The sequence below is a fragment of the Podarcis erhardii genome, assembly GCF_964252035.2.
Source record: "Podarcis erhardii genome assembly, chromosome: Z".
Classification (NCBI taxonomy): domain Eukaryota; kingdom Metazoa; phylum Chordata; class Lepidosauria; order Squamata; family Lacertidae; genus Podarcis; species Podarcis erhardii.
Genome location: NC_138504.1, coordinates 41,667,616 through 41,684,055, shown reverse-complemented (window position 1 = coordinate 41,684,055; position 16,440 = coordinate 41,667,616). Strand labels below are relative to the sequence as shown.

The following is a 16,440-nucleotide window of genomic DNA, read 5'->3' as shown; positions in this document are numbered from 1 at the left end:
AGCCACAGCACAGAACACAGTTTTGGGTATTTGGTCCCTCTGAAGTTGACAATAGAAAGCTCCTATTACTGAAAGATCAGGGTTAGGATTAAGAACACACTGCAACTGAGTTTGCCCCACCAGGTCACTGAGTCTCTGGAACTGCAGCTGGGTCAGGCAATAGTGTGGCTAGTTTAATCTCACTTGTGAGAAAGGAAAGAGGTGGGGATAGTAGTGGGCCCTGACTTACGTTTCCTTTCCTTCCTCTCCCACCCGTGTGATTCAATCATTGAGAACTCTATTCCTTCTCCCAAGCCAGACAGGGTACCTTGTGGTTACAACAAACCTTTGAAGCTGTTGCTCTAGATTGTTGGATGTTGCTGTGAGTATTTTGGTAGGGGAAGGATGAGCAGTTTTGGTTAATCTGAGCACCATTTGCAGAGAAAATAACTTTGATAGTGAATGCCTTTTGTGGTGTTGCTTGGGCTGATGTGGAACAATCTTCTGACCTTCACAGTTCTACTCATACTATGCATATGTATAAGGTAGAGAAACTCTGGCTGCAGCTGTACTTGGCCATTTTATATCAAGAATTCCCCCTACCAACTACTACTGAGGCTTCAGTCCTAAGCATGGTTATTTGGAATTGAGTTCCACTTAGATTAATGAGTTTTCAATGCCAATCAGCAACTCACGATATCTAGGCTTAAAAACATGTGTATTTGTCATAATAGTGCAACAATTTTGAGCTATGCTATATATGACAGCAGTTTTATACTGCCCTCTAATGGTGAAATCTTGTTAAGAGGACATTCTGTAATAATAATGTAAAAGTGTAAAATAATCAAAATCAAGAGTGTTTGAAAAGTTGTCCAACATCCTTTATATATATCTATATATATATTTGTAGATCAACGGCATCGTTCTAATTCATTGACAAAAGTAGATGGGCAGCCACGGGAGTCAATCCTTGCATGGCCAGAGAAGAAGCAAAGGTAATATATACTGGATGATATTGTATGGGAAAGGCACCTTAATATCTTTGCATGCTGTTGACATGTGGTATGACATATGACTTTATTGGTAAAAATGTTGATAATAGTGTTCATGCAGATAGCGTAGTATTATGGCCTGATAAAAATGCAGCAATCTACTGTTGATCCAGTGGTTAGGTGTTGAACCTGGTCATGAAAGAGTTTTGTGCCTTGGTTTCTGTGATGGGGAAGTGCATAGCATCTTCTTTCCAGTCTGTAAAATGGAAATAATAATGTCCTGCCTCAAATAATGGTTGGATTGTATCTATTTGAATACCAATGTGTAAAGAAGTTCTTTGGATATTAGCATATTATGATAATGAATGTCTTTAGAAATAGTCAGCTCTGATTCTTTTCCTTGAATTTCTGCTTCCTATGAAGGCCAAAATTCAATGAATTACACAAATTCATGTGAATTCCATAGCTAGATGGGCAATTTCTGCTAAAGCACCCTTATCAGTTCTAATGGACATTTTGTTACTTCTAGACCTGTTTCTCAGCCAACACCATTCACACTTCATTATGCTGCAAGCAGTGATGCAGACCCCAGTTCTGGTGATAGCATTAGCTTGGCTCGGTCAATCAGCAAGGACAGCCTAGCATCAAACATTGTCAACATCACTCCAAAACAGCAGCCTCAGTCTGCACCAGTGAAAAGCGATGGGAAAAGTTTGCTGAACAATGTAGAAATAGAAGATGAGGATGAGGATGAAGAATTGATCGCAGTAATCTGCCCAGATGCTACACTGAACCATGGCAATCTGGAACTTCAGAGTGTGCCAGCTAGATCACCTAGTCAAGTTGCAACCGCATGGGCTCAGAAATCACAAAGTGAAGCCTCCAAAAGCAAGACAGATAGCTTTTTCCTTGAGCCTTTAATGCCTGCTATTCTACGACCAGCAAAGGAAAAACAATCAATCAATAAGGAGGATGAATGTGGGGAAGGAAAGAAGAGAGGCTTTGTATCAAAGAGAGTGAGTGAGGGGCCCATGGCTTTAGTCCGTAAGAAAGCCAATAATAATCATGCAGATCACATCCTCAGCAGAACTTGTGTTGCAAATTCTAGTTCTGAATTATCAGCAGCTGCTGGTTCCAGCATGGCAGATCCGTCAGTGCACTCAGAAGTCAGAGGAGAGCCCTTCCATCCCCAGGCAATTAGTAGCTTAGATACTTTATCTCTAGAACAGTCCTCCACCAAAGCACATGAGGATTTGGCTTGCGGTACAAATGTTGGCTACATGAAAAGTCCAAATTCTCGCATTGCAGACACCTCATGGACAATGATCAGGCAAGATTCTGATTCAGACATTCTGGATATGGAGGAAGTCGAACAAGATTTAGTGTCAGACGATCATCCAATAATTGCCAAGTATATAGGAGAAGAGGAATCAGCAAAGCTGCAAGAAGACATGAAGGTTAAGGAACATGAAGATAAAGATGATGCCAGTGGACGTTCAAGTCCATGCCTAAGTACTGTTTCTCAGATAAGCAGCTCATCCGTGACCAGTGGGAGTGCCAGAATGACTAACTTTGCTGAACGGAAGTTTCAGAGATTGAACAACTATGAAACAAAATCCAGCACAAGCAGCTCACAGAAGACCACACCAGATGGATCAGAGTGTTGTCCAGCTCTGTTAACCACATGGAAGCAGAAGAGGGAGCAAAGCCCCAACAGGCAGAACAAAGATAATGTTAACCTGCTGGCTTCTGAACTGGTGCAGCTTCATATGCAGCTGGAGGAGAAGCGGAGAGTGATAGAGGCTCAGAAGAAGAAGAAGGAGGTGTTGTCGGCCAGGCAGCGGTTAAAACTGGGCAAGGCAGCATTCTTGGGTGTGGTGAAGAAAGGGAAAGGGGCTGAAGTTGCTCAGCCACTTAAGCCAGAGCACTTCACGAAGGAGTATTCAAGACACAATGGGGAAGGCGTGGATGCTACTTTGAGCTCTGAATCTGAGTCCATCTTCATGAAAGAGGAAGGGGATGAAGAGACTCTTGATTCTCTTGAAGTGCCCAAAGTAAAGGCCCAAGAAACTGTTGCTTTTGTTGAGGAAAACAATCCAAAAGAACCCACTATACATGAAATAGAGAAAAGCAAAATGATTTCTGCTGCACTTCTAGAAGAGAACATCGAATCTGCTGAATGTGATCTCCCCATTGAGAAACTAAATGAAATGATCAGTGCCCTCCGGCAAGATATCATGAAGATTTCTCGGCAACAAGAGCTTCTCATGAAACAGCCAACAGTATCATCACTGAGAGGCGTCTCTCAGGACCAAAAGATAAAAGCACCAGTTCATTTTGTCGAACCTCTGTCTCCTACTGACATGAGTAGTCTCCCTAAGCCACCATGTCTCAGTCAAGGTCGGAGTCCTCACTTGGGGAGACCATCTGAACTGAAAGAGGGTAAGGAGCTTCAGCAAGCCATGATGCGCATCAAAACCCTGACTCCTAGCACTGACACCTCGCCACACTTAAGGCAGTTTCCATCAAACAATTCATCCAAGACCCCGACTGAAGCTACTGTCGAAAATAATTTTGACCTGGACAGCACTAGAGAGAAACAGCGAGCAGGATTTACCCTGTCCACTTCCAAAGACACAAATATCCTCTCTGAGGCTCTCAAAGATGTGAATAGTAACATAGAAGACATTAGCTGTGCTTCTTGTGATAGCTCATGGAAAGAGAACATCCCAACAGAGGAGTCCACGAGAAGCAAAGGTAGCCTTATTGAAGTAGACCTGTCTGATTTAAAAGCCCCAGATGAAGGAGGAGAAGCTGAAAGCCAAGACAACTCCACATACCTGACTGGTGAAATTGATCAGAAGTCAGGAGTTAGTTTTTTCTTTAAGGTAAGAACAAGATAGTGTTGTTGAATCCCTGATTATTTGGTACAGCAGTAATCTCTCCTTAACACTTGCTTTTAACTGGGGTGGGCTGAATAGTTCATTTTGTACACCCCTATATTACATGTGCTGGGTTTGGTGATGTGGGTGGGTGGGAGCATCGTGCATAGTTAGATTTTTTTTTTTTTTAATAGCATAATAATTGAATGCTTAGCGTGTTCGCATCCCTTAATATATCTCTCTCTCTCTGTGTGTGTAGATATTCTGGCAAATGTGGTTGAAGCAAAGGTGCAACAGTCAATTTGGCAGCTCAGAAATAAGTTGCAACAAGGGTGGTCAGCTGTACCCTCTGTTGTCAACGGGATACTTACGTGCATGAGAGGAAAGACCATTATATGTTGCTTTTTGCTAACAGGCACTACCTGGCAACGTGTATTATTATCATTATCGTCATTTATATACCATTCTTTATCTGAAGATCTCAGGGTGGTTTATAGTGACAGGTATTGCTGGACAATCCCACATGGGGTCAGGGGAATGCAGCAGTGGATTCATCACCCACCCCAAGTCCTGCTGAGCTGTGCCAGCCATGGCATTAGGCAGTTGCGTAATTTTTCCCTTTCACTGTATCAGCTCCAACTGACTGGCAACAGTTTTGCAACCTCATTCTCCCTGTGGTGGCATTTTCTGCATACTTGTGGAGTACCTGTATGCTACATGCTCCCTTATGATGGTTTGTAATTCCCTTAGTGTTCTTTCATTACATATGTTTGATAACGAAAAGATCACTCAGTGCAGTATATGCAAACACCTGTCTCGTTTAAGATTACATAGAACTTCTATTACAGGGTGAGCTCCCATTGTTCAGTCCCAGCTCTTGCCAACCTAGCAGTTCGAAAGCACGTCAAAGTGCAAGTAGATAAATAGGTACCACTCCGGCGGGAAGGTAAACGGTGTTTCCGTGCGCTGCTCTGGTTCACCAGAAGCGGCTTAGTCATGCTGGCCACATGACCCAGAAAAACTGTCTGCGGACAAATGTCAGTTCCCTCGGCCAATAAAGCGAGATGAACTCCGCAACCCCAGAGTCATTTGCGACTGGACTTAACTGTCAGGGGTCCTTTTTTAAGAATTTCTCAATAATGATAAAACTCACAGGTGAATACTTTTATTTTTATATATCTTTGTGTGAGTTAATGCTTAATACTTTATTATCCCTTTGGCACTGCATCTTTGTTCCCCTTTTTTTGGTCCTTTCAGTCTGTGACTCTTTATAGTTTACATTTTTTATTCTTTGTTTTCTTGCTTTTCGTTGGCACTTTTCTTATTTTTGTAACAAATCAATCAAAAGCATTTAACAAAAACGCAATGCAATGAAAAGACAATAGAGAGTGCCTGGATGCTTGCTTCACAGTGTCAATGATATTCAGTGGGATTATTTTATTTTCTGTTTTCAGGGCCCATCTAAACCCGTGATTGTAATCTGTTTTAGCTGTTTTAAATTATCAGTTGTTATAACCTGCTCAGGAACTTGCTGTTGAAGGGCAGATAATAACTTTGATGATGATGATATGTGTATGTTTATATGTATCTTGTTCCTTAATGGGACTCCAAATGGAGGACTCCAAGCTGCTTTCTTAGCCAAGCACTGACCAGATTCCAGACCGGCTTAGCTTTGGAGATGTTGCTGAAATCACTACCTTCAATTAACTGTCCTGGGGTCATACACTGCAGAGTTTGTGAGCTTAGCAAGAGGGCTGATATTTGTTGCAAATATGGAAAATGGCAGCTCCATCGTTAAAGCAACCCCCCCCCCCCAAATGTTTCTGTGCTCAGATGGAAGTCATGAGATTTTCTTCATAGCCTCATACAGCGTTTGCTATTTCTACACCCCACGCTGCAAAAACACAACTTCTCACTTGAATTTTAATTTGACAGGATGGGCAGAAAGCAGAAGATGAGCTTGCAAAGAAACGTGCCGCTTTCCTCTTAAAGCAGCAGCGCAAAGCTGAAGAGACACGCCTTAGAAAACTCCAGTTCGAGGCAGAGGCTGAACAAAAGAGAGATGAAGCCCGGTAAATTCATTGTCTTGCCACCCAGTATATAGATGAGTACTTCATGCTTTTATGTTCTCACTTGAGAAATTGGTAATGATGGGATTTGAAGGCTGCCCTTTGCCTTTTTAGTCGTAAAGCTGAAGAAGACCGCATACGGAAGGAAGAAGAGAAAGCCCGGAGAGAGCTCATCAAACAAGAACACCTGAGAAGAAAGCACCAGCAAAACTTGGAAGAACAAGGCCGTGGGAAGCCCAAGCCCAAGCCCAAGCAGCCTAGGCCAATATCTGTTCATCAGGAAGAATCCTATAGCAACTTGGAAAGAAAGTGTTCTTCTATCCGTAAGCAGCAGCACTCATTTTGGTTCCTATAACAGTATAATAAAGTAACTTTTTTCATTGTGTAACACCCTTTTTCTTTTGCCAGCTGATAATCTAAGTAGTGCTCAGTCGGGGTCTAGCCTGTCTTTGGCATCTGCAACAACAACCGAACCTGAAAGTGTTAATTCTGGTGGCGCACCTTCCAAACGGTAAGAGAAAGCATAAAGATTTAGGATTCTGATGTTGAAACATACTTTGGGGTGGGGAACATTGCCCAGATGCCACATCCAGCCTTCAATAGTGGCCATGAACTCTCTGCAAAATAGAGATAATTGCAACTTTTAGGTAACAATAGTGTAGTAGTGACTGTCAAGAAATTGTAATGGCGCACTACTTTTAAAGTACTCACTATTAGTGAATGAGAAATAGTCATTGGGGTAATATAAATAAATTGTCAGTGTTATGGGTACTGTAAACAAGATTAATAAGCAATTAGGGGTAGAACTGGGATGGGAAACGTTTGAGCTCCAAATGTGGTTGGATTACAACTCCCATTATCCTTAACAATTGCCATGCTGCTGGAGACTGATGGCGATATGGGTCCACCTATAGGCTCTCAATCCATTGGAAATAATTGTCTCATTTCAGGTGTTAGCTGCTAATTTTGCAATTATGATCATTGTCCACTAATGGAGAGTTTGTTACAGCTAACTCTTGAGGGGCTTATTTATTCATGGACTCTCCCCATAAAATTGTGACACACACATAAGCACTCCCTTGCTTTTTTGTGGATGTGTGGGTGCTCCATTGTGTGTGTGTGTGTGTGTGTGTGTGTGTGTGTGTGTGTTTGTCTTTCTACACACACACCAATTTAAGAGACCATTTCATGCTTCTGACAAAACATGCTCTAGCCCGCAAGAAATATTCTAAAATAATTTGTTAGTTGCAGATACTATTTTTTTTTAATAAAGCAACTTAAGCAACTTAGCATGGCTAACCCTCTGAAGCACATCTCTTTTCTGAGAGAGAGAGAGAGAGAGAGAGAGAGCACAAAATGTGGGGAGATGGAAAATTGGACACACTTGCTTTCCCCCCCAATAATCTGGTAGCTATGAACACACTGCTCATGTTCTTCTGATTCTTCTGACAGAGTGAAATCAATGGAAACCTTGCCCATATTGAGCAGGAACCCAAGTCGAAACATGGAGAGAGACTGGGAAAGCACCTCAGCAGCCTCTTCAGTTGCATCAGTAGCAGAATATACTGGTAAACCTAATGCATTTTATCTGTACCTGTGTAATTAATGATCAGGATTATATAAGTCTGGTTGCCAGTATGTGGAACAGTACAGTGCAGTCTTCATTCTGTGGTCTCATGCCTCTGAACATACAGCAGGAAGCTGCTTTGAAACAGTCAGACCACTGATCCATCTAGTTCTTCTCAGAGTAGACTCATTGTAATTAATGAACCTTATTGATGTCCATCAATTTTAATGGGTCTACTCTGAGTAGGGCTAACGCTGGATACAATCCTGTTTTATTGGACTTTTATCATGGGATGTAGAAGCTTTGCAAACTTGCAGATTTGCCTTTTTAAATATTGCTAGTGAAATAAGGAACAAATGTCTTACTTATTTAAGTTTTTTTTTAAAAAAATCTGCCTTTTCATAGTTGCTCAAGATAGTTCGCAACACTGATAAAGACACATGAGACTTTCATTTTAGCTGAGTTATCAAGCCACTTGTTTAAAATTTATGTTTTATTAGGTCCAAAGATGTTTAAAGAGCCCTGTGGCAAGTCAAACAAATCAATTATCCACAATGCTATTTCCCACTGCTGTCTTGCTGGAAAAGTGAATGAGCCTCACAAGAATTCTATACTGGAGGCAAGTATCTCTGAGAACAAGAGTTTTGGAATTGGTCATTTGCTGTATACCTTGATTTCCATGCCCATTGTTTGATGTCTTCCAAGCATAACAGTATAAACACTAATAATATATTAAATATAATTTTAAGTATTAATGCAACTCTTTTAACATGCACTGTTAGCATTGGTTTTTAAATTTTTTTTTCTTTTTTTTTTTATTACTTTGTTACTGTCCCATATTGAATAACCCTGATCCCTGGGACACAGTGCATTTGCAGTGTGGATGACTTCATATGGAAAGCTCTTGAATGGCCAGCTTGCTAGTGTGTATTGCAAGTCATGCTTAAATCATAATAGTCTGGTTTATGCATAATGCTAAACTGGTTTATTAAACTGTGGCTTATATGTTTCTTAAATAATAGCTTAGTGTTTTATGTGTAAGGTTTGACCAGCAACTTATAGATTGTTTACAGCAAGGATGGGGAATCTCTGCCCTTCCAAATAGATGCTGCTCAAACTGAAAATTCAAACATCAGTGGCAGATCTTGGTATCTCAAATTTCAGTGGTGCCCTGTGCGATGCCAAAATCTGGCACACATCCCCTCCACCTCTTGCTTTCCGTTGGATGTCTTAGTTGTGGTGCCTGATGCAACACTCCAGAAGCTCCATGCCCAGTGTAACCAAACCAGATCTTCCTTTGCTCTCTTCAGCCCCAACTTGCATGACCAATGGTCAGGGAAGATGGGAAGTTCCCCATTGTTGACTTACTACCAACAAACCACTGAAGCCATGTTTGTTGTTGGTTTTCAGACTTTAATTTAACTATGGCTTGGTGTTACATTGAATCCAGTAGTCGCTTTGTTTGGCCACTCCACTCCAGAAACTCACCAAACTACAAAAGCATGAGGCAAGAAAATACAGCAGACTTGGGAGGAAAAAGCCAGTGTTTGGTTTATCAATTGTGGCACAACTTGTGGTTAACTCATGACTTGTTTAAAAGAATCATAGCTTAGTGCTGTGCAAACCAGGTCATTGTGGCACTGCAATTTAGAAGTACCAAATGTACCGTATTTTTCGCTCCATAGGGCGCACCTGACCATAGGGCGCACCTAGTTTTCAGAGGGGGAAATCAAGGGGAAAAAAATGACACCCCCCCCCCCAGCTCTGGGAGCAGCGGACAAGCTGCAGGCAGCCTGTGCGCTTCTCCCAGACCTTCTCCCTGCTTTTGTGGGAGGTGGGGGAATTCCCCCACCTCCCGCAGAAGCCCGCAGAAGCTGTGCACTCTTTAAAGGGGCTGCGCGGCTTCTGCTGGCTTTTCTGCTGGGGGGATTCCCTCACCTCTCGCAAAAGCCCGCAGAAGCCGCGCAACCCCTTTAAAGAGTGTGCGGCTTCTAGCTTTTCTGGGAGGTGGGGGAATTCCTCTCGCAAAAGCCGCACACTCTTTAAAGGGTGTGTGGCTCCTGTGGGCTTTTCTGTGAGGTGGGAGAAGCGACTGATGCGGCCAGTCAGTCCCTTCTCCCTCCTGGGGAAAAGCCCGCAAGAGCGCACAGAGCTTGTGTGCGGCTCTTGGGGGCTTTTCCTGCCTGCCTCCCCCCTGCATTCGCTCCATAGGACGCACACTCATTTCCCCTTGCTTTTTGGGAGGGAAAAAGTGCGTCCTATGGAGCAAAAAATACGGTATTTCCTGACCTTCATCTTGGGTACGTTAGACATTGCCAGCAGTGTGCTGGGCTCATTTAGCAGTCTTTGATTTCCTGTGGTCATTGCTCTCAGAATTTTTCTCTTTCACCTCTAGGAGCTCAAGAAATGTGATGCCAAGCACTACATTATTTTGTTCCGTGATGCTGGCTGCCAGTTCAGAGCACTTTATTGTTTCAATCCTGAAACAGAAGAAATCCACAAGCTGACAGGAACAGGGCCAAAGAGCATCACTAAGAAAATGATTGACAAGCTTTATAAATATAGCTCGGACAGGAAGCAATTTAATATCATTCCAGCCAAAACCATGTCTGCCTGTGTAGATGCTCTGACGATTCACAACCATCTGTGGCAGCCCAAACAACCTGTAGTGCCAAAGAAGACTCAAACTCACAAATGACATTACAGTTCAGTGGGAGACTATTGTAGATTTCATCGCTGGGGAGAAATGAGTTTCCTCACCCTCTCTCTGGTTTGAGTATGAAATGAGCAGAACCATAATCCCTTTTTTAAAAAAAGAAAAGAAAGAGGCTTATTAAACGTGGATGCAAGGAAAGAATGAAGGAGCAGCTTCAGTGTTCTTTTTGGTTTTTTTGTATGAATGATAAAACGGCTGTTAAACCCATTGATAACCAGAGAGGCTTTTCACACGAGGGAAGGTGCATGTAGCAAGAGTGGATTTCTTTTTACTTGAAGTTCTTCATTGGTACAAATTGGGACATCTTTTCTTGTTCCTCCCCTTCCCGCAATCACTCTTGGAGTTAGCATGTGCTGCCCCTCAGGAGAACAAGAAACTGGGCACTGTGGCAGGCTTTCAAGGAATATCTTTTAGACTCTGGAGACTTGATAACATACAAACATTTGGTTCTTGTCCCTACTGCCAACACTAAACCAGGCTCTGACTTGTGGAAGGAAAAGGAAAATACTCCAACCCCACCCCCTTGCTGCTCAGAACCAAGTTTACCTAAAGTATCAAATCATTTTTAAAAGCACTGAAAACTGTAAAATTCGCCTTTTTTAAAAAAAGAAAGAAAGAAAATGGAGGACTTATGCAAATTATCATGGCTGAACATTTCTGCAACACAATCATGAAGAGGCAAACAGGTGCTACTTGTTGGAATATTCCCAATTTGAAACTTGAGGCAAGCTGAATGGAGTACAGTCAACATTGCTTTTCTGTTTCGAGTAGTATCCTAACAGGATTTTTTTTGTCTTTTTAATAAAGACAGATTATTGAAATAGTAGAACATCTTCACTCAGAGCATGTTACTCCTGTATAATGGTGCACTTAATGATCACAAATTATAATGCTTTTAAATTATGTCCTGAAATGTAATTTTAATTGGTTTTTTCTTTTTTAATTGAATGAGTACCATGCTCTAAAATGGAGTGTGTTTTTTGTTGTTGTTTTTTGTTGTTTCAACTTTTTTCCTTTGTGGCAAGAGTATATACTAATAAAGGAAAAAATATACCAGTTTCCATATACTAACAATTTTCAAACAAACCTGCATTTTGTTTTTTTTGAAGGCTCAATCTGATGCTTTCAGTTTTCCTTTTCCATCTAGAAATATTAAATCTTAATAATAATAATAATAATAATAATAATAATAATAATAATAATTTATTTATACCCAGCCCATATGGCTGGGTTTCCCCAGCCACTTTGGGTGGCTTCCAACAAAATACTAAAATACAGTCCATTAAACATTAAAAGCTTCCCTAAATAGGACTGCCTTCAGATGTCTTCTAAAAGTCTGGTAGTCATTGTTCTCTGTGACATCTGGTGGGTAGGCGTTCTATAGGGCGGGTGCCACTACCGAGAAAGCCCTCTGCCTGGTTCCCTGTAACTTGGCTTCTCGCAGTGAGGGAACCGCCAGAAGGCCCTCAGTGTCTGGGCAGAACAATGGGGGTGAAGACGCCCCTCAGGTATACTGGACCGAGGCTATTTAGGGCTTTAAAGGTCAGCACCAACACTTTGAATTGTGCTCCGAAATGCATTGGGAGCCAATGTAGTTCTTTCAAGACCGGTGTTATGTAGTCTCAGTGGCCGGTCCCAGTCACCAGTCTAGCTGCCGCATTCTGGATTATTTGTAGTTTCCGGGTCACCTTCAAAGGTAGCCCCACATAGAGCGCATTGCAGTAGTCCAAGTGGGAGATAACCAGAGCATGCATCACTCTGGCTAGACAGTCTGTAGGCAGGTATGTTCTCAGCCTGCGTACCAGATGGAGCTGGTAGACAGCTGCCCTGGACACAGAATTGACCTGCACCTCCATGGACAGCTGTGAGTCCAAAATGACTCCCAGGCTGCGCACCTGGTCCTTCAGGGGCACAGTTACCCCATTCAGGACCAGGGAGTCCTCCACACCTGCCTGCCTCCAGTCCCCCCAAAACAGTACTTCTGTCTTGTAAGGATTCAACCTCAATCTCTTGGCTGGCATCCATCCTCCAACTGCCTCCAGACACTCACGCAGGACCTTCACCACCTTCACTGGTTCTGATTTGAAAGATAGGTAGAGCTGGGTATCATCCTCATATTGATGGACACCCAGCCCAAACCCCCTGATGATCTCTCCCAGCGGCTGCATGTAGATGTTGATAAGCATGGGGGAGAGGACAGAACCCTGAGGCACCCCACAAGTGAGAGCCCAGGGGTCTGAACACTCATCCCCCCCCATCACTTTCTGAACACGGCCCAGGAGGAAGGAGTGGAACCACTGTATAATAGTGTCCCCAGCTCCCAACCCCTCTAGACGGTCCAGAAGGATGTTATGGTCGATGGTATCGAAAGCCGCTGAGAGATCTAGCAGAAGCAGGAATCAGCTCTCACCTTTGTCCCCATCCCGCTGGAGATCATCGACCAGCGCGACCAAGGCAGTTTCAGTCCCATGATTGAGGCCTGAATCCCGACTGGAAGGGATCCAAATGGTCCGCTTCTTCCAGGCATGCTTTGAGTTGTTCAGCAACCACTTGCTCAATCGCCAAGAATGGAAGATTTGAGACTGGGTGATAGTTGGCCATATTGGCCGTGTCTTAAGATGTTTTTTTAAGAAGCGGTTTGATAACCGCCTCTTTCAGTGGGTCTGGGAAGGCTCCCTCGCAGAGAGAAGAATTCACCACCCAGTGAAGCCCATCGCCCAGCCCTTCCCAGCTAGCTTTTATAAGCCAGGATGGGCAAGGATCAAGGAAACAGGTAGTTGGTTTCACTCATCCCAGCAGCCTGTCCACATCCTTGGAGGTAACAGATTAGAACTGATCCCATGCAACTTGACTAGACAGGACTCCAGCACTCTCCCGCCCCAGCCCTGCTCCCACGGTGGAGTCTACCTCTTCTCGAATCTGAGTGACTTTATCTGCAAAAAACTTTGCAAAATCATTGCAGGAGATCAGATATGACCTTAAGGCTGTTTGTTTTCCCCACTACAGAAAATAACCTGTTTGTGTATATGTCTAATGAGGGCCGTTTTGATTACTGATAATTATAAAACCTGTCTGTTCGTTCCCCACCCCCAAGCTCACTCTGACTCAGCTGCCCAGGAATTTATTTTTAGGTTATGACTCTGGTTTGCACATATTTTGCTTCTACTTGAAGTGTTACTTGAATATGTTTAGTGTACGGCAGCCCAGCCCGATGGGCTTGGTATAAATAATAAAATAATACTTATTATTCTTAGTGCAAAGGATACTATGCCAACATTAGAGATTGAACAGTTGAAACTCCAAAACACAATACAGTGTAATTTTGTAATGAATCTAGACATAACAATAATTGGAATTAAAGTGGGTTTTGTACAGAAGTGGTGAGAGAGAGGGTAGTGAATACTAACTAGAGAAAGAAGAATGAAGGTCTTCTATTGCAGTCTTATTGGTTCCATCCCCTTGCAGTACATTTAGGTCAGCTGTACATTTTATTTAATAGCTGGCTACCCTGTAAAAAAGGAGATGCTTTATTATTTCTAAAAGTATTCAGCACTGTCATGAGTGTAACTTTTTTCTGTTACATGCTTTATTTCTGACTGTTTGATATTATACAACATATTTATTTTATGGAAGCACTGAATCTTAATAAAAACCATCACCTAATTTTTGTTATTCCATGCATCATCTTTTTTGTTTCTGTTGGACGCCTCCCTTATGCTGAGACACAGACACATAGCTTTATTGATGTGCTTTGCATTTTGTTTGAAGTGTTTCTTAAACTAGGGATTGGGAATCTAAGGCCCTCCAGATGCTATTGGACTCCAACTCCCCTCCACCCCAGCCAGCATGGGTAGCAGTCAGAGTCAGGGATGATGAGAGTTGTAACTGAGCAGTATCTGAAGGACCACAAAGTTCCCAACCCTGTATTAAAGCAAAGTTCTCTTGACTTATGGGGAGCAAATAGCATGGTATTCATCCCAACTGGTGGAGCTTAAATAATGAGCTGAAAACCAAGTTGACACTTTGTTTTCCTTCCTTCATCTGGTAGGACCCTGATGGGTTCCTGTAAAGGAGGTGTCTGAGTCTGCAAGAATCTAGAAGGAATTCCAGAGTTTGCTCCCTGAGTAAAAGCTTTATGTTTGTTAGAACTTGTGCCTTTGGGAGATGTCCAGTATGCATGCCTCATAGTGTTCCCCTTATCATGAAACAAGTCTTTGTGACATGTCCATGATTTTTACATACCGTTATAGTTTAAACTCTGGATTCACCTATCAGCTTTATTCCTGAGCTATAATGGGTAGCTGCCCCCCTTTCCTTTTTGGTGTTTGAATTATTGGGAAACCTTTTTCGTATTTGCCTTTACAGTTCAGATGGAATTCTTGCATGTAAAACAAAGATGCAGCTCATTTTGTGTAGTTGTTAGGCATTGTTAGATTCTAACAATGTGAAATTATTGGGTGGTCTTCGATAAACGGTCATCTTTTAGTCTCAGTCCTACCATCTGCACAATGAGAAAATCTGGCCTACTTTACAAAGGAGAACAGGAGAAGGCAACCATATTATACCTTCAGCAAGAAGTCTAAGTGGCTACTAAGATGGCTAGCCATCTCAAAGCTAGCTCTAAGCATGTTTACTCAAAAGTCTCTCTAAGTTCATTGGAAGGTTCATAAGTTCATTTAGGATTACTCTTTCTGAGTACTTTATGAACCTTGAAAACAAATGTGAAGGTGAGTTAGTTTTGTGTGTGAAGGCTATGTTTTTAAACTCTGGTGATATTAAGTGATCTTACTCTTTGGACAGTGTGATTACTCCCTACTAAATGTCACATACCACTACTTGGTCATAGCTCAGTAGTAGAGCATCTGCTTTGCATGCAGAAAGTCCCAGGTGCAATCTCTGTCATCTCCAAGTAGGGCTGGGAAATTCTGAAACCCGGGGGAGCCAGTCATTGTAGATTGTACTAAACTAGATAGACCAGTGGTCTGATTCAGAATAAGCCTAAGGCAACTTCCCATGTACTTGTTTTAAAACTAAGGCTGTGATATATCCTTTTATAGTAGCAACTTCTCCAACCCCCTTACACCTCTTTTTTGGCTATGTATGCTACATAGGGAAACTTTCTCTTGGCTTCATGGGAAGACTTCCTTCCTTTGTAGCTGCTTAACTTCATACTCACTGGCATTATTGAGAATAGGGACCATTTGAAACAAACAGTTTTTTGGTTCACAAGTATATAGAAATCCAAACCACCCTGACTTAGCCCCCAGTCCTGAACACAGCACAGTGGATCTTTGAAAGCTTTCTTTTAAAAAACAAAACCTTCGAAAACCCAACCATCAGATATCACTTGACAATGCATGTCTATTTCACCAAGGGAAAGGTTAGCTGAGTGGTTGAAAGAAGAAAAGCATGGAGATGACCCTTAGGTTGCTTATTTTGGGCACAGCCCACCATTCAACAAAATTAGGGCTGCTAACAATTACACAATTTAAAAATATCAAGAAGCAGCCTCAAGGTTAGTTCAGATATTTCAAGTACTGTTGGGAAGTGGTGGGTGGCAGCAGTGGATTGCAAAGAGATTACTTTATCACGGTGGTGTAAGAAGTGGCCAGGGCTTTCCTCCCATTGAGTGCAAGCAGAAGTTTGTAAGATCCTAGTGGCGTGTGTTTGCAATTCAATGGATATGCACAAGTGCTTGGGTGCAGTCCTTGGGTGTTCCAAACAGTGCATCTAACCTGCCAAGTTTTTTACTGCTTAGTCCAATCACTTCATCGAGGTCCCTGAATAACAAAATTCTTTTCTTAAAAACCGGAATAGAGAACCTGTGGCCCATCACCCCTGACCGTTGGCCATCTAGCAGCACCTGAAAGGTCACAGCATTTGCCACCCCTGCTTTATAACAAAGAAAAGTTTGGCTTGCAGGAAGACCTGGCAGGAAGATCTGGTCTATGCAAATGTTAAACCAGGTAGCAAAACTGATCAGGAAAACATATTTGTGATACTAGCCTCCTTTAAACCTAGCTTTGTACATGAATAATTTTTCTTCCTGAACTGGACACCACTGTCAGAGTTAAAGAGCTGAACTCAGCTGCCTGTTCATGAGAACCATTTCTCATTGGGAGAAGTTCAATATCTCTGATGTTACAGTGCATTTTTAAAATTAGTTTTTGCACCCTCACATTTCAGTTCAGGCTTGCCAGCAGCTTCTGCTAAGTTTGCTATTAGTGTAGAGGGA

At 42.4% G+C, this 16,440-nt stretch overlaps 1 protein-coding gene across 1 annotated transcript in view; it reads left to right on the top strand.

Annotated features, from left to right (window-relative positions):
- CAMSAP1 (calmodulin regulated spectrin associated protein 1) overlaps positions 1-13,868 on the top strand; it is a 51,440-nt gene extending 37,572 nt beyond the window's left edge. The window contains exons 12-19 of the mRNA XM_081848508.1: positions 890-974; positions 1,501-3,859; positions 5,789-5,925; positions 6,037-6,245; positions 6,331-6,433; positions 7,375-7,490; positions 7,990-8,108; positions 9,885-13,868. Of these exons, the coding sequence (XP_081704634.1) occupies positions 890-974; positions 1,501-3,859; positions 5,789-5,925; positions 6,037-6,245; positions 6,331-6,433; positions 7,375-7,490; positions 7,990-8,108; positions 9,885-10,187 (3,431 nt within the window). The 3' untranslated portion in view covers positions 10,188-13,868. The remainder of the gene's footprint in view (positions 1-889; positions 975-1,500; positions 3,860-5,788; positions 5,926-6,036; positions 6,246-6,330; positions 6,434-7,374; positions 7,491-7,989; positions 8,109-9,884) is intronic.
- The last annotated feature ends 2,572 nt before the right edge of the window (positions 13,869-16,440 follow it).